The sequence below is a fragment of the Hyalella azteca genome, unplaced genomic scaffold, assembly GCF_000764305.2.
Source record: "Hyalella azteca isolate HAZT.00-mixed unplaced genomic scaffold, Hazt_2.0.2 contig10083, whole genome shotgun sequence".
Classification (NCBI taxonomy): domain Eukaryota; kingdom Metazoa; phylum Arthropoda; class Malacostraca; order Amphipoda; family Hyalellidae; genus Hyalella; species Hyalella azteca.
In genome coordinates, this window is record NW_025940132.1 from 56,397 (window position 1) to 80,246 (window position 23,850).

Genomic DNA, 23,850 nt, shown 5'->3' on the forward strand with positions numbered 1-23,850 from the left:
CATAACCGATTTTATAATTGTTGACCAATATAACAAGAAGATTAACATTTGCGCAATACTTTAAAAACAAAGTTTTAGCTCCATTGACACAGTTTCGGATGCAGGACCGAAGTATGGAAGAGAGCAATAAAAAACATTCCTACAGTCGGGCTCGGAAGCAACCTCATTGTACCGCTTGGACATGAATGTCATTATTTGGGTAAACACCAGATAGTCGGTAATCAAATAAGCGCAATGATATTGCGTAAAAATTCGAATTCAGCGTGCAGAATATGGTAAGTAGAATAAAATTTCACTAATTTATGTAGCGAATTTAGGTAATCTAAGAAGAGTTTAACGTGAGAGGGATGCTTAAAAATTAAAAAAGTGCCACTAACGTAACTGTAGTAGAATATTGGCTTGAAATCAAGAGGGCAATTGGACAGCCAAGAAACCTCGTGTAAACACATAAAAATATTTGCAAAGGTTATGCCGAGCGGAAGAGTCATGCCCAAACCATCAATTTGTCGGTAAAACTTTTCAGCAATTATGAAAAAATATGCGTTTAAAAATTACTTTTTAACGACAAGATTTCAAGAGAATCCGGTGTCTTTGATGGAAAACATGCACAATGAATTTCTAATTTTATTTTCATATAATAAAAATTTGATTTTTAAATTTTTTAATATCATAAAAATTAAATTTTTTAAATAATTTATTGTGAAAATTTATTCATGCATTGTCTCCGATTTTACGAGAGTGTGCAAAATTTCAGATCGATTGGAGAGGTAGAAGTGTATTAAATATCGATTATAAGACTTGTTGCAGACAGACAAACAACAAGAAGGGAAGTTAAAGAGAAGTGTTGTAAAATATGCGTTTGAAAATTTCTTTTTAAAGACAACACTTCCAAGGAATCCGCAGTGTCTCCGATGTTACACAAGTACAATGAATTTCCGATTTTATTTTCAATTATTAAAAAAATTTTTGAATATATTTAAAATAATTTAAAAAATTTTTTAATATATAAAAAGATAATTGTTAAAACTTTTTAATGCATAAAAATTAAATTTTCTAAATTATTTATTCGGTCCCTCGATTAATGTATTGTCTCCGACTTTACTCAAGGGTGCAAAACTTCAGATCGATTGGATAGGTAGAAGTGTCTTGAATATCGATCATAAGATTTGTAGCAGACAAAATTGTTTATTCAATTTAGTTTAAAGTTAAAAAAATAAATGTTCAAAATTATTTGTTCTGTCAACTGATTCATGTATTGTCTTTAACTTTACACATGCGTGCAAAATTTCAGATCTATTGAAGAGGTAGAATTGTGTAAAATATTGATTATAAGATTTGTAGCAAACAGACAAACAAACAAACAACAAGAAGTGAAGTTAAAGAGAAGTGATGTAAAAAGAGATTATTACCGATGTTCCAACTTCTGATAGTAATTTCAAGGTTTTACTTTACACTTCCGGTGTTTGTGATTTGCGCATTTTAGAATCATGGTATATATTTAAACACAGGCCTGGTTTAAATTTAACTTTTATCTCCCACCCTCTAAAAATGTAAATAGTTAGGATTTACCCTTCAAGTTTTTTTTTAATCTTTACTATACTAATTACTGATTTATCAGTGTTCTAGAATTTTTAAACTGACGATGAAGCTGGACTCCGAAACGTTTTCTTTAAAAATAGTATGAGTTTTTGTGGAGTTTTCTTTGCTTATGAGTTATGTTGAACATTATTTGAACTATTATTGGAAAAAGGCAAAAAAATGCATCGCACGTTTCTTTCAAGCAGAAGTTACGAAAAAGGGAACTCAATTCCCTTGGAATTGTTCATTAACCCAAAGAATTTCATAACATTGAGAAACAGTTTTGTTCTCGAATTTGTAAGAATTGCCAGCAACCACGTTCGGTAGACTGGAGACCTGCGAAAAATGCAGACTGCGCAGCTGCCGAATTTGGCTCCAGATCTTGTCTCTGTTCGTCGTCGACCTCCCTGCACAAAACAGTCAATTATTTATTTAAATCAGTCGTGTGGAGTTACTTAAATTCTAATATAAATTTATCACAAGCAGACGATCTTTAAATATACCTACAAATGTCATTCAGATTTAAAATTCCATTAATACTTGATATCGATCTAAATTTTTGCAATTTGATCTCTGTGGATGTTAGCAGGGATCCGTCACCTGGGTGGATTTCCATTCCGATCTGCTTGACGTTGGCCAGGAGTTCGACGTCGTCGTTTAGGACGTTGCGAAAGAAGTCAATCTCGAAGCCCTCGACGTCGATCTTGAGGTAGTCGATGACGCTTTTCTCCTCGTTTATCTTCTTAAGAATATCACGATATGTGCAGATCTGTCCGATCATTCAGAACTTATAGTGTTCACCAACACGAGAAACTGTTGAATTCAAATCTGTTTTTGTTAAGAAGGATTCCAACCCTTTAGAGAGGGCGGAATTCCGCAAGAAATGGCAGGAGCGAAACATGCAGAAGCACGGAAAATCATGTCAACAACATTCAAGATCTCACGAGGACTCCGCCGCTCACCGACAGTCAGGGGAGATGGAAGACAATTAAATAGTGGAAATCATGTACATAAATGCAGTTATGTAAATAAGGTAAAAATTTTACTCGTACATCAAAATGAAAATGCACAAAAAGTTTTGAAATGTTTCTACACGAACTCTGATTCCGTTTTGAACAAAAGAAATGAACTGTTAACTGTGATCGGAAACGAGTGTATTTACATTATTTGTATTACAGAGACACTTCCTAAGAATCACGGGGGAAAATTNTTAAATCACGGGGGGGGAATTGTACCAGTTGAATTTCAGCTGCCAGGTTTTGATTGCATTCATAACTTAAACGAAGAGCAGTGTAGTAGAGGTGTAGCTCTGTGGGTTAGAACCTTTTATGGGGCCCAACAAGTTAAGTTATTAGAAGAGCACCAACCAGCTAGAGAATCAGTGTGTTGTGAGCTTTCTCTAAAAAGCAGGGATAGCCTCCTAATAGGTGTCCTGTATAGATCACCCAACAGTTCCCCTGATAACGATAAAGTACTGAACAGTTTTCTACCAAGCATGACTTTCAGCAGGTCGCATATGTTGATCGTTGGTGACTTTAACCATCCAGAACTAGACTGGGCACATGAATCCTCTCCAAGGGATAAGAATCACCCTTCATCCTTGTTCATGGAGTCTGCGAGAGACTCATTTTTATACCAGCACATGACAAAGCCAACCCATTTTAGAGGTAATCAGACTCCAAATACTCTAGACCTGGTGTTTACTAATGAAGAATCAATGGTAGAAGAATTTCGCCACGAGGCTCCGTTCGGCAAAAGTCACCGAGGAGACGAGGATACGTAGGATACAAGGCATTTCAAATGCCTCGTATGCTACGGAACAACTGAAATTTAGAAACGATTTAAACCTACCGTTCGTTGAAAAGATTTGATCAAAAGACCAGTCTAGTCAAGAAAAATAAAAGAATCGGCGACAGGCCTATCCAGGCCTATTCTTCAATGCCGAAGATACTATACTATGAGGAACTTCAACGAAGTCTACATTAACACTATTAAAGAAGACAATATAATGATTCTGCTATAATGATTCTGCTTGGTGTGAAAGATTTTTAATTTAATAATTGGGTGTAGACGAAAGTAATAATTGAATTAAAAGTAAGTAAATAATAAACTGATGAACAAATTTGATACTAGTGACTCAGACAGAAGATACATATTCATCGGAATTTTAGTTGGCAGGGGCCATACTTTCAAAACTCGCTAAGTGAACGTAAGTGTACTTACGCTCTATTTTCTTGTCTATGATTGGTGGATACTTTCAAAGCTCGCTATGTGAACGTAAGTACTTACGCTCTATTTTCTTGTCTATGATTGGTGGATTTTGCTTGCGTGGCCGTTAATGATTGGCTGATGGGCTTACGATCTCTTAACTTTTTTTGAAAGTATGGGCCCAGGTCACAACGAGCTAACGAGCTCGTTACAGCCTAACGAGCAGAACGCAACCTTAGCTAAGTTCAACAATTGAATGATCATGTGGAATCCAAAAAATATATCATGAATGGAACAAAAATTCGAGATAAAACGTTTAAGAATCAAAGTTTGACATATGCATGTTTGCCTGCTATCTAGTTCAAATTGAAAAAAACTATTCAATTTATCTCGAAACTTCATCTGCAACTTACGGATATGAATTGTTTTTACATTAAAATTTTTACTTTTTATTCAGTGGACTTTGTCATTTTTCAAATTGTTCAAAGTTCACATTTATACATTATTGAGAACTGGCTACCCTGGAGTCAGATGAGGTCGAAACAACATTGGTTACTAGTTGATTTCAACGAGAAAACTTTTAATCCTTGGTATTTCAACGTCATATGCCTGGTGCACGGAGAGTGGCCCATTACCGTTCTATTTTTCCCCCTGAATTTTGCGACCCCAGTTTCGCCTCCTAAGGCCCAGGGGTAGAAGTGGATGTTGCTTCCCCTGAGGTAAGCCTGCTCCCCCATCGTGGGGTCAAACGCGTACACCTGCCACGGTCAGTTGAAAAAATTGTTAATTATTCGAAAATCTACAACAATTAATGATAGTGCAATGCAATAATCGTTACTATACAAGACAATTAATGGAAATCTTAATCGTGAAGTCGTTGCTAAAATAGAAAATATTTTCAATTCTAATCTTACGTATTCGTTGAATTCCTTCCATCCCTCACCGTACAGCCGTATATTCCTCATTAGTGTCATCAAAGCTCCACCCGCTGCTCCAACTCCTCCCTTCATTTACTTAAATAATTAATACAATCTATCTCAAAGCTGACCTTGCAGCCATATTGCTCCATGGCGTCGTCAAAGCTCCACTCGTTGTTGATGCCAAAGGAGAGGACGATGCAGGAGCCCGGAGTGGGGGCGACGTTGGTGTCCAAACAAACGGCCTTGTCGCCATCAATTTGACCTGAACGCCCGCGTTCTGCTCCTCCAAACATTTTCTGTGAGTGTAAAGGGAATATACGGGGCTTTGCTGGCAATAAAAATATGCAAAAATTTTCAATGAGTTTAGATTTCTGTGCTGATGGGCACTTGAAAAGTGCTTGCAAAATTTAAAATATGGGATTTTATACTTTCTGCGGTCAGTTAATTTTATTGCAAAAAAATATGTTGAGAAGAAATGACATATTTCAAATGACTCTTATTTTGCACCACTCATCCCTTATTCCCTCCCTTTCGTTTCAAATATACAATATACCTACTAAGCTTCCTTAAACAATACAATAAGGAAATAGATCAATTATTATTTTACTCACGAGATTATTACACCCAGCCGCCTCTTCTATGTAATCGAAAAAATTTTCCCAGTTCAAAATTGGCTTCTTGGTAGGAAGACTGAAGTTTTCGTTTGTTCCATCAGCGGGGACCCGAATTTTCGCTCCATCGATATGGCGATGCTGCTGGTCACGCTGGGGTTCTGTGGGGTCGTTGGGGGGGGGGGAGGAGTGAAATCAAGTAAACATTTCATTATCCCTGGATAAAAAAATTATTGATAGTTTTCACTATAATTATTCTAATTCCTTGAAATGGTTCCTTTATTTTTTCATAATGGTTAGCTTGTTTGCAGAACGCGGGTGATGCCTTTAATTTGTTAGGTGAAAGAAGGTAAATAATTCTAAACACAACAGCTCGGGCTGAATGAATAAAATCTAGAATGAGGATCTCTACTTTATCTGATCACATAAAAATCTAAGGTTTCTTGCTAGCCCTACGCTGACTGGGGTGTGCTTCCTTGTAGTTAATGTTAGCATCAAACAATATAGAAAAAATGTCACATGTGAATGGAACAATTAGTCCTGCCACATAATTTGTCTGAACAATGTTGTGCTCATCATCAATTAATTTTGAGACTTGACTGCAATGAGTAGACGAGATTCCCTGTATTCAATTAACCCAGCTATAAACCGACATATAATCCGTTAATTTTCATACTAATGAGAGATATATTTCATTACAGTTTCATAGACAACTCAATACTTTTCGATCTAGGCGAAGGCATTTTTATGTACAAACACGTATTTTAGTACCAGAAGACCAGAGATTCCATTGAAGACCAGAGAGTTTATCTTATTGATAGTATATCTTAATGAGAGTATATCTTGTATTAAACAACAGCTTCTGCCGAACTACAGTAATACATGTATTTCATGTCTGAATTTGAGAGTCTCTTGAATTCATCAGAAACACTCACTTGAAACTGTACGCGGTGGCTCAAAAGTCGGTCTGGATCTGAAGAATTTAACAAATCTTTATGTAACAACTGTCATACGGCGTGTAGAAAAATAAATAATAATAATAAATAAATAAAATACAAATAAATAAGGCGTGTCAAGCATGGAATATTCTGCTCATAGAATTGGATTGGAAAATTGATATATATTTTATGAAGCTTATTTATTCCATAATTTAGGAGGAGATTTCTCATAAATGGGTTTATATTATAATGCTTTAATTTACAGCATCGTAGGTTTATCAGTCCTATTCACCTTGGCTGGGGGAAAACTGCAATTTACACTAACGACAAATCAACATCAAATAGAAATTTCTTGTTGAGGCTATCAAGTTTCTCTTCGGTAAAGATCATTACCTAGTCTCTGCTATAAGAGATTATTACCTAGTCTCATCTCTAAAGATTGATACTTAGTCTCTGCCATAATGATTTTTACATATTTTCTTTTACAAATATTATCACCTAGTCCCTGCTATAAAAGATTATTACATAGTCTCTGTTATACAGATTATTATATTGTCTCTGCTATAAAACCAATTATATAGTCTCTATTATGAAGATTATTACCTAGTCTCTGCTATAAAAAAGTATTACCTATTATCTGCTATAAAAGATTTTGTGTGATGGGTCAAATTGATTAGGTAATTTCTGTCGTAAAGTTTACACATATTTTGCCCACATCATTAGTCTTGCAAGAAAACAGATGTAAAGTGTAATGAAAGATATGGATTTTAAAAAATTTATAAAAATGTCTCTATTATCACTGATAGATTGATGATAGATTTCTCAGTGATAATATCACTGAGAAATTATTATCGCCGTCAACATTGATTCAACGTTTGCAGGTGCCGCTTGCGACCGTGGCGATCGGGTATTTATTTCATGCTTGTACATACGTACAAACTTGAATCAAAGTTGACAGAATTGTTTTAAAAACTGTATCAATTTCACAGCGATAATATTAAGGGACATTTTTGTATATTTTATTATTTATTAATATTATTATTACTTATTATTAGACAATTATTACTTCATGGGGCCTGATATTAGGAACATTCATCACACACTTCTAAGCATCCATCTGAAAAATGAATCGACTTTGAATGCCGCACACTAATACATATTTTTTGCAAATAAGCTAACAAAAATAGCGCACAATCTACCATTGTATATGCCAACTTACGTGCCATTGATGTGCATAAGCGTGATTGTGATCAGGATCACCGCAGTGAGTGTGGGACAGTTGATGCTCCGCCTGATACGTAACAGTCCCTTGTACGCCATCTTCCCTGTTTCTGTTGTAAGGTCAAGGGCCCGGTTAGTTTTTTGCGACAATAAAGAAAATGGATGAACTTTGGATGACCGCGCTTTGGATCGACGATAAATGGACGATTGCTGGAATAATTTTGAAACTCGCGTTTGACATAAATTTCAGATAAAGAATTGCATCTGTTGCTACCCTCTTTGCAGCACTAAGGCAGTTTTTATGCCATCTTCCTGTGTTTTTGGCTGCTATTTATAATTTGATTGCGAAACACTCGAGGCATTCATGCAGTTTGCTCTACACATGGAATACAAGAAAATCTTCTTCCTCGGTTATGGAAATGCAGTCCCACTAATAGAAATATTTTTTCTTCACTAGTTAAAAAAATTATCAATTACATCAGCTGTTATGATTGTGTAAAAGTAGAACAAATTTATGATCATTTTATTTCAATGAATGATTTTATCTCATAGTATTGAAGATCGCCCGGGAGGCTTCTCTGGTAACCAGCAGAGTATCGCACTTTGATTCGTTGATTTCTAGGTTATAATTTGCTATTATAATATACAGATAAAATTGCATCAGCCACACGTACGTACGAAGAGCGGATAGTTGCACGAACAATGAAGACTCGCTTCTGGGCCCGGTAATTGCAGTGAATTTGTAAACTAATTATTGACGGATTCTAGCTTGAAAAAAATATGTTTTTATATTAATTTATCTGCAAAAAATATCGGTATCATGATGAATAGAATTCATGCACACTATTTTATAATTTGTATGACTGAAATGAGAATTGGAAATTAGATGATGACGTTTTACCACAAATGTATCACAATGAAATTGTGTTAAAATATCAGTTCCCCAAAGCAATTAATGTATACATACCGAACACTTGTGTCAGCTTTTCGTGATTGCATGAGGTCGACATACCTACCTCTCAGTTGCCCTAGATGTTACATAGTAAACAATAATCACACCTATAGTTCAAGACGTTAATAGCGCATTTTCGTTTGCTATGTATATGATACGATGGAAATATCTTATGTATACGATGGAAATGTCTTATTTTTATACTTCAGAGTACTCAAATTTAATGATCTATGTTTACTAAAAATATACACTCGTAATTGTGGGAAAACTACTTTTTTTCGAGGCCGACTTAGAGTTTCGTGATCAGAAAGAGGGAACACGTAAACTTCAGACCAAAGATCTATTTGATGACATAGCGCGAGATCTAAGTAAGTAGCAATATGAGTAAGTGCCAATATGAGTAAGTAGCAATATGAGAAAGTGCCAATATGAGTAAGTAGCAGTATGAGTAAGTAGCAGTATTAGTAAGTAGCAACATGAGTAAGTAGCAGTGTTAGTAAGTAGCAATATGAGTAAGTGCCAATAAGAGTAGGTAGCAATATGAGTAAGTAGCAATATGAGTAAGTACCAACATGAGTAAATAGCAGTATGAGCAAGTAGCAATATGCGTAAATTTCAATATGAGTAAGTAACAATATAAGTAAGTAGCAATGTGAGTAAGTAGTAATATGAGTAAGTAGCAATGTAAGTAAGTAGCAATATGAGTTAGTAACAATATGAGTAAGTGGCGATATGAGTAAGTAGCAATATGAGGCAGTAGCAATATGAGTAAGTAACAATATGAGTATGTAACAATATACATGGTAACAATATGAGTAGTAACAATTTTAGTAAGTAGCAAAATGAGTATGTAAAAATATGAATAAGTAACAATATGAATAAGTAGCAATATGAGTAAGTAGCAATATGAGCATGTAACAATATGAGTAAGTAGCAATATGAGGCAGTAGCAATATGAGCATGTAACAATATGAGTAAGTAGCAATATGAGGCAGTAGCAATATGAGGCAGTAGCAATATGAAATGACGGTGTATATATGTAATTTGAACAAATCTATTGCGCAGCTTTTTTATAACAGGTGGTTGACTACTCATTAACAAGTGATTAAGTGCTCATTAGTACAGGTGCGTCGGACACCTGCGTTCATTTAGCAATGTATCATTCATTGAATTTCATCTGTGAAGGCTAGCATTATACGAGACAAGGTGGAGGTTAGGATTAGGCAAATTAACTGGTAAACTAACTGGTAAACTAACTGGTAAACTAACTGGTAAACTAACTGGTAAACTAACCGGTGAACTAACTGGTAAACTAACCGGTGAACTAACTGATAAACTAACTGGTAAACTAACTGGTAAACTAACTGGTGAACTAACTGGTAAACAAGCTGGTAAACTAAGTGGTCTGGTAAACTAACTGGTTAACTAACTGGTAAACTAACTGGTAGACTAACTGATAAACTAACTGGTAAACTAACTGGTAAACTAGCTGGTAAACTAACTGGTCTGGTAAACTAACTGATAAACTAACTGGTAAACTAACTGGTAAACTAACTGGTAAACTAACCGGTGAACTAACTGATAAACTAACTGGTAAATTAACTGGTAAACTAACTGGTGAACTAACTGGTAAACTAGCTGGTAAACTAACTGGTCTGGTAAACTAACTGGTAGACTAACTGGTAAACTAACTAATTATCTAACTGGTAAACTAACTGGTAAACTAACTGGTAAACTAACTGGTAAACTAACGGGTGAACTAACTGGTAAACTAACTGGTAAACTAACTGGTAAACTAGCTGGTGAACTAACTGATGAACTGATTGGTAAACTAACTGGCAACTAACTGGTAAACTAACGGGTAAACTAACTGGTAAACTAACTGGTAAACTAACTGTAAACTAACTGGTAAACTAGCTGGTGAACTAACTGATAAACTAATTGGTAAACTAACTGGCCAACTAACTGGTAAACTAACGGGTAAACTAACTGGTAAACTAACTGATTAACTAACTGGTGAATAATTATCTGTTTATAATGGTTCAAATAATGTTTTATTCAATCATGGAAAGGTAAATGAATGCGGGATTTAACATGGGTATAAATTTTTGTAATAGTCTCAATTTCAAGCGGAAATATAAACGCTCGGAATTTACGGTTCGTTTTAATTACATGATAGAGAAAGATGTGTTAACATTTTTGGATAACATGAACCGGGTTTTCTGGACTGGTTCACACCGCGACCGTGACATGAATGCAACCGCAAAGTGTCGATCTTATGATCGCTGCGCGCGTGAATCATAAACAGACTTGGAAAATAAGCTGCTGGATCAATGGATATGACGCCGCAAATCTGTCATCTGTAGAAAACAAGAGGAAGTGGCTGAGACAGTTTCGTGCTCTTACACATCGAAAAGCACTCAGTGGAAGAGTAACTTTGGCGGCTTTAATTTTAAAATAAAAAACGTTTAAAAATTACTTTTTAAAGCCAACCCTTCTAAAGAATTCAGTGTCTCCAATATACATTTTTGAATATTAAATAAATGATAATTTTTCAATTATTTTAATATATAAAAAAAAATTTCAAAATTATTTATTCTGTCAATTGATTCATGCATTCTCTCCGACTTAACGCAAGAGTTTAAAAGTTCAGATCGATTGGACAGGTAGAAATGGGTTAAATATCGGTTATAAGATTAGTTGGAGACAAAATTATTTTTCAATTTTTTTCAATATTAATTTTTTACAATTCTTTATTCTGTCAATTGATTCATTGCATTTTTCCAATTTTACGCAAGTCTGCAAAATTTCAGATAGATTGGACAGGTAGAAGTGTGTTAAATATTGATTATAATATTTGTAGCAGACAAAATTATTTTTTCGATTTTTTTAATACTGAAAAAAAATCAAATTTTGAAATTATATATTCTGTCAACTGATTCATGCATTGTCTCCAACTTTACGCAAGTGTGCAAAATTTCAGATCGATGGGAATGGTAGAAGTGTGTTAAATATTGATTATAAGATTTGTGGCAGACATACTAACAAACAAACAAGAAGTGAAGTCAAAAAGTTTTAAGAAGTAAGTGAAGAAGTGTTCACTTCCCAAGAAGTGAAGTTAAAGTGTTGTATTAAGTATTATTTATGCTAGAATAATTAATAATTTTTGCAGAATAAGGTATCAAATTGCTCGATATCAATATTCAAACTATGTGTAATTTCCCAACTATGCTCGATAATTTGTTAATTGGCTTGATATAATTTGAGAACGGCTTATTTAGAAAAGCATTCATTCGAGAGCTCAATCATTAATTCATAACTGCAGATCTGCCTTAGACAATCAGCTGCCGTCGGAAATAAATTCACGAAGATAATGTCTGATAATTTTATAGAATTACCACTGTACCCCCACATCGTAAAGAACATTTTCACGTAACGAAAATTTCTCTGAAATATATTGGCATTTTCTAAGTAAATATAATATTTTATTTCACTTTTGCTTGAAAATGTTCTTAGTAATTTCTCAAGTAAACTTTTAAGCTTTTACTGAGCTTAAATTTTGCACACTAAATGTTTCCCACCATCCACTGGAAAATTAGGCTGTTGATCACCATCGGCCTGGCATTAAAAAATTCAAGCATTACGGAATCGAACTTTTTTCGTATTCGAAGTCTAATTGAACAACGGATTCGACTCCACTCAGGAAAATGCATGAGTAATACTGTCCAATTACTAACAGACTTTCTGCACGTAGTTCTAATTCGCCATTTTCTCGGGCTACGCTGGGTTAGCATGACCCTAACAAGAACAAAAAGTGCTTCTTTATGCGGTCAAAATCTCACTTATTGCTGTGAGTGTGCCCTGCAGTGGACCTTCTTTACTCCGTCGATCGCAAGTGTAGACTAACGGGAGGCTGAGCTCCTGCCTGAGAGGCGCACACCTGGACGCGGTGAGGCCAGCGTGAGGCCAGCCACGTCTACAGACTAACGGGAGGCTGAGCTCCTGCCTGAGAGGCGCACACCTGGACGCGGTGAGGCCAGCGTGAGGCCAGCCACGTCTACAGACTAACGGGAGGCTGAGCTCCTGCCTGAGAGGCCGCACACCTGGACGCGGTGAGGCCAGCGTGAGGCCAGCGTGAGGCCAGCGTGAGGCCAGCCACGGCTACAGACTAACGGGTGTTTTTGGAAGAAAAGGGAAGATATGAACGTTGAAAGCGATTCTAATTTTAGTATAAATATATTCTTTGTTTGGCAACCAAGTTTGGAAAGAAAAAAAAACTCAAGTAAAATAATTCATGGAATCCATCATGAAATTATCTTTCTGATGTTACAAGCAAGTGTTAGACAAAATGAGGGAAGCACCTGAGATATTAACGAAATATATTTTAGTAGGCCTATAGTGTAGGTATTCAGGGGTATTGATTCAAACAAATTGCGAATTGTTTCCAAATGAATTTTAACACATTCATATAACATATAACCCATTCATATATGTATATGGTAATTTTTATACATAAATATATTCGGTTTACTCCTATGATTTCTGGCATAATGTTTGACTTTTGAACCGTTCGGGGTTAAACTTTAACTTCGCTTTCCAACCAAAGTAATTAATTCGGAACAGTGAACATTTTGTTCAAGGACAAAAAAAAGCATTCGCTGCAGGTCTTTTAATCTTTCGATTCTTGCAATTATCTTCTGGACAATAACATTCATTTGCTCATAGATCCTGGAAATATTATTCACACCATTTTACATTTCTTTACAAAAAGTCGGACATACTGGTGAATATCTATAATAATCTTGATATGACCGTTTTGAAATGTTGCTCTGGTAATGATATAATGATATAATACAAAGCAGCCATTATATACTGGACCAATGAATCATGGAAGATGATTAATCACCCAAGAGACGTGAATCATTTTTCACTCACTAACTAGTTAGGAAATAATTGTAGCTGAGTGTCGTCACGAGTTTCACTTGACAAATGCCACGCACAACCAGTATTTGTATTACCAATGAGATTCTATGCATAAAAAAAAACAGAAACCTGTGTGATGGCATTGGATGTCTTAAAAACAAATGATAACCTGATTGCTTATAAATGTTTTCAGAATCACGAGCATTATAATTTTAAAATTTATCTTGTTGACAACGATAACGTACAACGACAATATTTTAATGCATAAAACTCCAAGTTTGTTTAAGTTATTGATTAAGACCTATTATCTCGCCATCAAAAAAATCAGACATTTGTGCGTCAAATTTACATTGCTTGCACTATACAATTTGAAGGCAATTTATGCAAGCAATGAACGGTAATAAGTCGCATGAAACTCCTGCTGCTCAAAACATAGATCCAATTTAAAATCAAATATGACCCTGTCAAGTCAAAGTAACGAAGACTAAATATTTATGAATTTTTCGTGGTTAGATTCGCATGATAATTCAGTTTATGCCATGCTACACTCGGTTAAAATGAAACCCATGACCATTTTACCATGTTTTTCTTAGCTCGCTTTCGTGTCCGTCCGTCTGTCTGTCTGTTTGTGATGATCAAATCTTGCAATCGATATTTCACCAACTTTCCCGCTAGCTAGCGCTCTGAAACTTTTAGGGAAGCTCAGCTCCCGATGGCAATACAATAATCAATAATTTGTTGCACGTTTTCAGGCGTACTTATTCATTACCGAACCTTTCTTTATTACAGCCACGCACCCAGATAAATACGGGAACAACAATGTATCCCCTCGAATACAATTTTCTACAGAACTTCGAAAAGAATTTTCTTTCGTGCATTTGCGTGGCCAACTGGAATAAAATGAATATTATGTAGGATGGCTGACCTTTCTGCAGTAGTTATAAACTCTAAAGGAACTCACAAGCAGGGGTTGGGAACCTTTAATGCACGTCATCCTCGAGAGGATATTCGTGTTTAGACTGCGTATATCGATGATACGCTGCGTATCATCGATACGTACGTCAAGTCAAGTAAATTGTCTCGCAACAACGTTTTTCATGTGTAGCAACGGACTAAAAAGGAGAAAATAAAATACTTAAAAAAAAAACTTTTTAAAAAACCTCGTTTTTCTTGTGGACTAAGAAGTAGAAAATAAATTATGGCTCGCCCCAAAAAACGTGGGTCGGGCTGTACGTTCACCATCAAATTTTCAAAATTCGTGTGTTGTGTGCTTTTCGCTTTAATCATAAATCTGCCCGACACACGTTTTTTGGGGCGAGCCATAATTTATTTTCTACTTTTTAGTCCACAAGAAAAGCGTGGTTTTTTTTTAAAGTTTTTTTAAGTATTTTATTTTTGATACTTAAGTTTCCGTCCTTTTAAAGTGCTTGGTGCATTCGGTTATTGCTTCATAATGTTAGGGAAAACGGTCTGAGGAGACTGTGGCAGCGATATAACCAAAACATGACTGATCCGTAGACCAACTATAAGACTTCATCCCAACAACGCCTTGCGGCCACTGATTATTTCATTTCTAATTTTATTATATGTGAAAAAACACATGTGCTGGTATTCATTAAACACGCAGCGGTCCGCACCTATCATGTATAGGATTGCATGGACTCTAGTTAGGATTAAGAAAAAAGTGACTGCAATGAAAATTCATGCCTAACAGTCAAGCGACACAAGGACATAAAGTCAGAAGGCTGGGATATGCTTCTGACACTTCTACATGTAAAAAACTTTTAGAAGCTATTAAAAGGTTTTTTATTACACCAACAACACCAAACAATGCAAGCTAAGTAGATAATAATTAGTATCATCTTCATATTCGATTCGCATTTTTAATCTTTATTTTTAAACGATTAATTTTCCATTATTTCGTCATGATTCGAGATAAACCTTATGCAGGCAAATTTTGGGCAGAAAACAATTTATTTATTCATCTTGGATTCAGGTGGAGCAGATGAATAAATGACACGTCATCCAACAGAAGTGCGGATGAGAAGTTTTCCGGTCGTGACGCAATTGGTCCAGGATTCACTAAAGTTTAGATTGCGGAATGGAAGGCGGAAGTTCTGCATCGTTGCATTATCTACATACGCATTGAATGTGCTCACCAACTGCGTGAACATCGATAATTTAGGCACTTGAAAGTGGACGATATATTTAGGGTGTGTGTGAGTGAATCTTGCATTTGAATTAGAAGTCAGAGACTCAGAGCGAATTTTTTACGCCATTTCTAGATTTTTTCAACGACAGCAATGTAATGAGTGGTCACTCATCATTAAAAACTGGTCACTGACTCACTGTTCAGAACTCTGTACTTTGATATCCTGGGTTCAAATAATACATTATAAATACGAAACTATTTTGATCAACGTCAGAGTGTAAAGAGACAGCAAGAGAGTGAGAGTTTTAGATATTCACTTACGCTTTCTTTCTGCTTCGTGGGTGTAATAAAAGGATAAAGCTGAGCTTGGAATTGCCAAGACTAACTTGACGATGAAGTTGTCAAGATATACAAGATTCTGTGTGCGGAAATTCAGAAGTCAAATGCGAAATACAAATCAGGCAAACACGCCAAAGCTTGCAGTCAGTTACAGTATGCAGTAGTTTTATAAATCTCTAATTTTAAGATGACCATAAAATTTTAAGAGCATAGCTGTTTACTATGTCCGTAAATTTAAGCATTTAACAATATTTCGGACCCTAATGTTCAGCTTGTTCTAATTTTCTATTTGGTTTTCGTATAATTCAAATCAGTTAGCATTTCCTATGACAGAATGGGCTGCACGGAGCTTAGCGCGTCAGTTTCCCTGTGCTACCACATGGCTGGTTGACACTAGCCAGGTGAAGCTCCTGCTCCCGATTCAGAGGACGTTCACCGGGCAGCAGCTCGGGCCTATCCTTCTTTTTTAAAGCTATTGTGTTCACCCAACATAATTCAGATTAAGTAAATTAGTATAATTATATTGTTTTCTTGACATTATATCTCAAGTGAAATGCAATCATTCCTTCCACTAAAAAGGGAGGTCGCGCTAAAGTTTTGTACAAAAAGTACTTAGGGTAACATTGGGCAGCGCACCCACCCCTTTTTTAAACTAAATTTTTGATGAAGTTCTAATTGATACGAGTTTGTTCATTTTTTTGTTTAAAGTTACAACTAATGAGGAATGTATGATTCGAATTAGAAGCCTATAGAGTAATTTAATTTTTAGTTAAACACTCCTTTGTAAAAAGTGCCAAGATGGGCCCATTGCCCCACCCCTGGGGCAATGGGCCCATAGGCTTGGGCAAGGCGCCCACCCCTGGTCCCTCTACCCCAATTGCATATTTTTTGTTTTAAGGATGATAAAACACTTTACAGTTTGAAATGAAGAATGTAATAAAAATATTACATTCATTCATTTATTAACAACTTAAAAATGATATCCTTAAATTGAAAAAAATTTCAATCGAGGAAGGACAAAGTCATGGAGATTCAAGCTCCATAGCAAATTTGATAGAATGATACTGCGAGTTTACGTAATCAAATAATGGTTTGACATGAGAGGGATGTTTGAAAATCGTTAACACCTTTTTAATTTTCAAACATCCCACTTATATCGAACCATTCTTTGATTACGTAACCTTACAACATAATTCTATCAAATTCACTATAGACCTTGAATCTAACAATTGTTTGTCCTTCCTCGATTGCAATGTTACCAAATCTAATTGCCGTTTTTTTACTTCTCTGTTCCGAAAACCGACATTCACTGGCCTAAGTACTAGTTTGTTTAGTTTTTGTTCATTCCGATTCAAGTTGAATGGTCTTCAAATATGATTACACAGAGGTTTTTGCATTTGTTCTACATCCCATGCTATGCATGCCGAATTTGAATTTTCATCCTTATTATCAAGGGTTGTCCACACTATTATGCAGGCGAGTTGATGTGTCCCGGTGACCCAGAAAAGCTCGTCTTATTCTTTTTTCCGATCCGCTCTTAGTTTGACTCAATATCGTAAACAGTCTAAAATTCTCACATAAATCTAAATGCATTAGCCATGCAACCCAAAGTCTTCATCGTTGTGACGGGCAATTATTTTCACGTATTCCAAGCATTTTCTATGTAAATTGTACCACCTCTTCACTTTTTCAGCTGTAGGAAGATTCCTGTAAGAAAATATTATGATGAATATACGTTGATATTTGGTGATACGTTAGCTGATTTATATGTTCATGTTAATATGATCTTTCCCTGCCTAACGACATTGGTAATAGAAAACTATTAACTGTAAAATTTCCCTGTTGGAATTGAGTGTATGTATTTTGACTACTAAACTTTTGACCTTCCATCAGCGTAATTTAGGTATCATCGTTTAAGTCTCGGGATATGGCGCAGCAGAATCCATTTACTTTGGATGACTTAACAGCCCATTAATTAAATTTAGTTCTCAAAATTAATGTGACTTTATCACTTTAAATTTGGAAAACCTTCAGGAGCGAGAAAATTTTTAACCCGGGAGCTTTACGGCTGCAAAAAATTAGCTATCGGGTACATATATGGCCTGGTTATTACATAAAAAAACTTTGATCTCCACTGCATCTGCTTTTCTTCACTAATGTACTGCATGGACATTAAAATTAAAAGCACGTGTGTGACTTTTGTTCCGAAAACTGAACGCCAAACGAGTGATAATGACGGCTGAGATCGAAGTTTTCCGAGAAGTTTACAGTGAACAACATAAAGGAAAATTACAAATGTTGAAAACTCAGGCTGTTCATCAGCAATATATCTCTCCTGTTTTGTTTGCAAGTTATTACATGAAGGTTGAAATAAAATTCTCTCGATGCTTCCATGTTTCTTTGTAATGCACCTTGTTATTCCTCTGCCGCCTGGTATATATAAGAAAATCTCAGGTAAAATTAATGAGAAAACTGAACATAAAATCCTGCCTGAGGCTGCCACTGCACCACGCTTGTGTACCGCGTTTCTATTTTCACTTATTTTTGACTTCTAATTATGAATAAAACAGAACCAACGCGTTTACATTGCTAAAAAGTATACATACATGCTCATTTACAGTTTAAATTAAATAACTTTTTTATAACATCCTGGTACAGGCTCTATTACAAGATCGTGATAAAATCTCTTGCATAACAACCTATTCAAATGAAAAATATACATTATATATTTTTATTATCTATCAATAAACATTTTACTGAGTATAGATTATTTTTCACAATATTAGTTTAGTTTACAAAATAGTCTTTGTTTGAAATAAGTATAGTTTGCAGATCAGGTATCAATAACTTTTATCACAAAAACTAAGCAGATGCAGATAAGCAACGTGCTGCGGTTTCGAAGACACCGGATAAGTGATCGTCGTGCATTTTGTCAGGTTGTCTCTGGCCAAATAGCAACTTTGGCACTGCAACCTTGCCTTTATATATGGGTCATCTTAACCCAGAAAAGGACGTATCAGTGCTTCACGAAGCATGGCCGTCACTATTGTGATAATATGACCCATCAATTTAACTGAGTGTACGGAACTCTGGCTAGCTCCCATGCTAGATCAGAGACCCGACTCAAACACTGGGTTTAATGGACAATATTCACCTCAAACACTGGGCTTAATGCACAATATTCATCTCAAACACTGGGTTTAATGGACAATATTCATCACAAACACTGGGCTTAATGCACAATATTCATCACAAACACTGGGCTTAATGCACAATATTCATCACAAACACTGGGCTTAATGCACAATATTCATCACAAACACTGGGCTTAATTCACAATATTCATCTCAAACACTGGGCTTAATGTTCAATATTCATCACAAACACTGGGCTTAATTCACAAAACTCATCGCAAACACTGGGCTTAATGTTCAATATTCATCACAATGAACTTCATTAAGTCTCAGCCTCCGCTTCTCAAGCGCAGCGCATAGCAGCAATTCAACCCGTAGCAGAGACCAACCGTAGCAGAGACCAACCGTAGCAGAGACCAACCGTAGCAGAGACCAACCGTAGCAGAGACCAACCGTAGCAGAGACCAACCGTAGCAGAGATCAACCGTAGCAGAGACCAACCGTAGCAGAGGCCAACCGTAGCAGAGACCAACCGTAGCAGAAGCCATCCGTAGCAGAGACTCAATCTGTAGCAGAGACTCAACCTGTAGCAGAGACTCAATTCGTAGCAGAGACTCAACCCGTAGCAGAGACTAAGATGACAAGCGACAACGATGGGTGCAGCCGGTGCATCGTGAGCGGCCAAGAAAAGATGAAAGTCTGCACGCTTAAAATATAATGCAAGTCTGCACGCTTAAAGTATAATGAAAGTCTGCACGCTTAAAATGCAATGAATGTCTGCACGCTAAAAATAAAATGAATGTCTGCACGCTTAAAATAGAATGAATGTCTGCAAGCTTAAAATAAAATAAATACCTGCACGCTTAAAATAAAATCTGCAATGAATTCTGAATGTTAATTTATTTCGAAAATTGGTATTATACGTAAGGAAAGTTTATTTCTTATTGTGCCACAGATGCAAATTACAATTATGTATATAAACGAGCTTTGCATTCACTGGCGCAATTTAACGAGTTTAATTCCGTATATAAGCAAGCAATAATGTATTGATAAATTCCTCCGTAAATTATCATGATAATAAATTCGAAAAATCTAAAATATTTGATTATTTGTTGAAAAAAAATCTAGGGAAATTTTTGAATCACGAAGTAAGAAATCGATTCGCTTTTATTTTCAAGCAAATATTTTCCGGCAATTACCCCACTTATAACAAAAAAAAATCTTGTCATAATACCAGTTATTCTTCTTGTTGCAAAACTGAATAATCCAAGAATATCCTAGTTGAACTGGTTTAATTTAGCGTGAAAAAAATTTTGACAACATTTGGGACTCAAAAAATATCGTCAAACGAAGTCTCAAGTGTTTACACTGTTTAGAACGTAGATAACTCTAACTTTATGTTCAATTGTTTATTCTTTGTTCTCAGCAACCGTTACAAACGAAAAATAAATTTGCCAGCAATTTTCAGACTGCCATAATATTCATCAAAATTTCTTCAATTTTACTCAAAATATTTCAGAAATTTATTGGTGTAGCAAAGACTCATCAAAGACAGGTTATAAAACTTGGCACTTCAACTAGTTAACATTATTTTTTCATTACAGCATATCTAGTAGAGCTGCAACAATGAACTGGACCGCCTTGCTGCTGGTGCAGCTGCTGCAGCTGGTGGCAGCTGGAGAGTATCCCGCCTTCAAGGTGGTGATGAAAGACATCGACATCATCGCGCCCAACGTGTCGTACAAAGGCGACACTTTGTGTGAGTTGTGTGGGTCGAGTTACGAGGCTGAATAGTTTGTGTAGTGAAGAGATGGAGATGGCTTTGTATAGTTTTATGTATCAATAATTGATCGAATATTTACCGGAATTTCTTTATTAGCTTCTGGTTTTATTTTGAGACTCCGACAGATAATACAGAATTTAATTCTGAGGTCGACCATTTTCCATTCGATGTAGACCATTTTTAATTTAATATATATGTATGTATATATTAATTTTAAGTTAATGAGCCTATAATTAAGATTTATAAACTGTGGATCTTGTATTGGCCGAGTCAAGAAAATAACATTAAAGGGAATTATTCCAAAGCTAAATATAGTTCTTTTCCAAAATATTAAAAAATGTCTTTCACATCTAGCATCACAAATTATTCTTGACTCACTACATGTATTTCAATTCAGGCATCTAAAAGTCTTAGAACACATGCTCATAGCTGCTGTTCAAGTTAAAATTAATAAATATTCCAAAAAATACTATAAATATAACACTAAACACTTGACTACACACCATTAAACGCGCAAATCAATATCATAAAATGAGAACAAATTCCAGGCGCTTGTCGTACCAAGTGCCTCGTACAGCCGCAGTGCACGGCAGCGACGTACGATAAGCCCTCGTCTACGTGCAACCTCACGTACGTCAGTCAGTGCGAGACAAAAGTACAGAACACAACCGGCGTTATTGGTCTCTTCAAGTACGGTACGTGAATTATGAATGATTAGTAATGAATTATTAGTAGCTGTGAGTAGAGCGATTAATAATTCCAACTGGAATATTAATTTTGTCTGTGAAGACTTGATAAGAATTTAGTGTGAAGGCATTTGATTTGGCCAGTTCTTAACAAACAAATAATAATATTCATAAGTGGTATAGATTGCGAGTAAATATGTGAACCCACCGCAGCTCGAAATGAATCAGTTCGAAACCGCAGTCCATATGAATCGAAATAATGGTAATGAGGGATTATCAACGTCATTCTTTCATTGTAACTTACTGGATAACTTTAATGAATAACAGATATTTTTGGACAAAGTAGAAAATGATATTGGTGAAGTCTTTGAACATATTTCAGGTACAACCATCAGAGACGTGGTCATCACCAAGGCTAACACAAGCGACGGGTCTCTGGCGAACCAGCGGCGTCTCTGCAGGGCAGAAGGCAGCGAGCCTCTCGTCATCAAGACCAAGCAAGTCAGAGACAAGGCAGTGCAACTCGTCAAGGGTGAGATTTGTTTGTATATGAAAAATCTCGTATTATATTAAAATGAAAGCATGTCCATTTACTAAATTACTTAATACATCTTGTATGCTTAGGGATGACTTAATAGTTAATAATAATAGCTTAATATTTAATAGCTTAATAGTTAGGAAGCTATATAAAAACTAGCTAAGTGAAGCCATCCTTGCTTGTATTTTAGAATTATTTTGTGTAAATCATGGTTAGCATCATCGATGACTAATTATTTTCAAAACATCACTTTCCATTGAATAGATATTTATGCGGATATTCTAAAGCATTTGAGCCATCAGAGAACGTTTCAACACATCTAGTTTCAAAATTATTCAAAAAATGAATTGAATTGATCAAAACGAATTTGATTGCAAAAAGTTAAAAAATGAAAAAAACTCAAACTTATGCTTTTCCTCTGAAATATAAATTAACATACATTGTTTAAAAACAGTTTCATGAAATTCAAATTGCACTCATGGTCTACATGCCAACAGAATACGCGGTCAAAGTTTATCCTAGTTTGGATAAAGTTGCCTGGTTGAGTGCAACTGGCGACGAAACAAACTTGTCTCTCCCCTTCACCTGGCCTGACGGCAGCGACATATCCAACTGTGCATCAAATACAAATGACACCAAAACGCCATTCCTGACTGATGGACCTGCGACGAGACTCTCTGAGAAAAACGTGATCCTGCGTGCAATAATGGAGTCATCTTACGGATTCAAAGTGCTATGTTCCACATAAGTTTTACTTTGAATGACCGTAAAATGTCGGATTGCTATTTTTCCCCGTTCATTGCCTAAAATGTATCAAAGCACACAAGAATAGAAATTATGTTTGTCATGGAATTAATTATGACCTTTAAACGACGGATATAGCACCGCATCTCAAATATTTTGGAGCATCGGAATTTCGATCACACCTGATAACATTCCAGGACCCATGTGGCTTCATGACCTACACAGTATACGCTACAGAATATATGTCATTTAGACATTAAAGGTACGTACTTCAAAAGACTACTCGACCAACGCTGTTTGCTCCTGAGACTCTCTAGATTTATAAGCTACGTAATTCAAATGTCACAGAGCTTGTTCTTGAGTCTTGATCGCTACTCCTAAATATTGAAGTTACGTGCTTCTAAAGGCCACCTGACTCAGTGTTTGCTTCTGAGTCGTGATCGCTACTCTTTGAATATTAAAGTTACGTGCTTCAAAAGGTCACCTGACTCAGTGTTTGCTATTGAGTCCTGATCGCTACTATCACCATCCAATTTATACCCAAAATTTCCTTTAGTTGCTGCTAATGCACTACGGCTGTGCAAATCTAACCACTTATTTACTTTTCCGCCTTGAATCTATATCGCAGATTTTACCCGAAAAACCATTTTAAGCTGATGGATAATATCGGGGATTCTTCTATCCAGAGTGTCTTGGTTTTCGCATAGTAACTGCAGGCTTATTACTAATGTATGAGTGTGCATGATGGTGTGTGGCTTGGGGAGAGCTGCTCCAGACTGAGTTGAAATTTGACTCGACCAGGACCGAGTGTAAGAGCGAACTCGCTGCGACTCTTCACATAATATAATGTCAACGTTGCAGATTAGGCCATGTAGCCGATTCTGAACAGCACAGAATTTTTACAGCTTGTTGCAAGTTTCAACCTCGTATCTCACGGCTCCAATATCCACATGCAGTGCCGAACCGCCCTGCCACCTTGCCAATTTTGGCCAGAACTGTCGCAGAACGCCGGGATCGAACCCGCAATTCCCTGCTCCCGTTTAGGTACTAACTGTAACTACTAGGCCACCCTGCAAACACTCGCTTCTTTATATAGAATAGAAGAATCGGCACTGAAGAAATA

The 23,850-nt window shown here is 36.0% G+C and overlaps 2 protein-coding genes across 2 annotated transcripts; one reads left to right on the forward strand and one right to left on the reverse strand.

Moving 5' to 3' along the window:
* Window positions 1–1,740: 1,740 nt before the first annotated feature.
* Window positions 1,741–8,266, reverse strand: LOC108675513. The gene is made up of 8 exons (XM_018163537.2): window positions 8,155–8,266; window positions 7,475–7,586; window positions 6,253–6,290; window positions 5,318–5,478; window positions 4,835–5,002; window positions 4,422–4,544; window positions 2,179–2,347; window positions 1,741–1,985 (listed from the first exon to the last, which is right to left on the reverse strand). The coding sequence occupies exons 2-8, from the start codon at window positions 7,573–7,575 to the stop codon at window positions 1,804–1,806; spliced, it is 942 nt and encodes a 313-aa protein (XP_018019026.1). The 5' UTR covers window positions 7,576–7,586; window positions 8,155–8,266; the 3' UTR covers window positions 1,741–1,803.
* An 11,363-nt stretch (window positions 8,267–19,629) lies between these two features.
* On the forward strand, window positions 19,630–22,731 carry LOC125178480. The gene is made up of 3 exons (XM_047882277.1): window positions 19,630–19,642; window positions 21,828–21,977; window positions 22,481–22,731. Exons 1-3 carry the CDS (start codon window positions 19,630–19,632, stop codon window positions 22,729–22,731), a joined length of 414 nt encoding a protein of 137 aa, XP_047738233.1.
* The last annotated feature ends 1,119 nt before the right edge of the window (window positions 22,732–23,850 follow it).

What these genes read in the sequence shown, in the direction of transcription:
- LOC108675513 (XM_018163537.2), bottom strand. Translation starts at nt 7,575, where the DNA reads ATGGCGTACAAGGGACTGTTACGTATCAGGCGGAGCATCAACTGTCCC. An exon ending in CGGCTGGGTGTAATAATCTC is followed by an intron (nt 5,003 to 5,317) that starts GTGAGTAAAATA and finishes TTACACTCACAG; the next exon opens with AAAATGTTTGGAGGAGCAGA. An exon ending in TGGAGCAATATGGCTGCAAG is followed by an intron (nt 4,545 to 4,834) that starts GTCAGCTTTGAG and finishes TGACCGTGGCAG; the next exon opens with GTGTACGCGTTTGACCCCAC.
- LOC125178480 (XM_047882277.1), top strand. An exon ending in GGCAGTGCAACTCGTCAAGG is followed by an intron (nt 21,978 to 22,480) that starts GTGAGATTTGTT and finishes ACATGCCAACAG; the next exon opens with AATACGCGGTCAAAGTTTAT.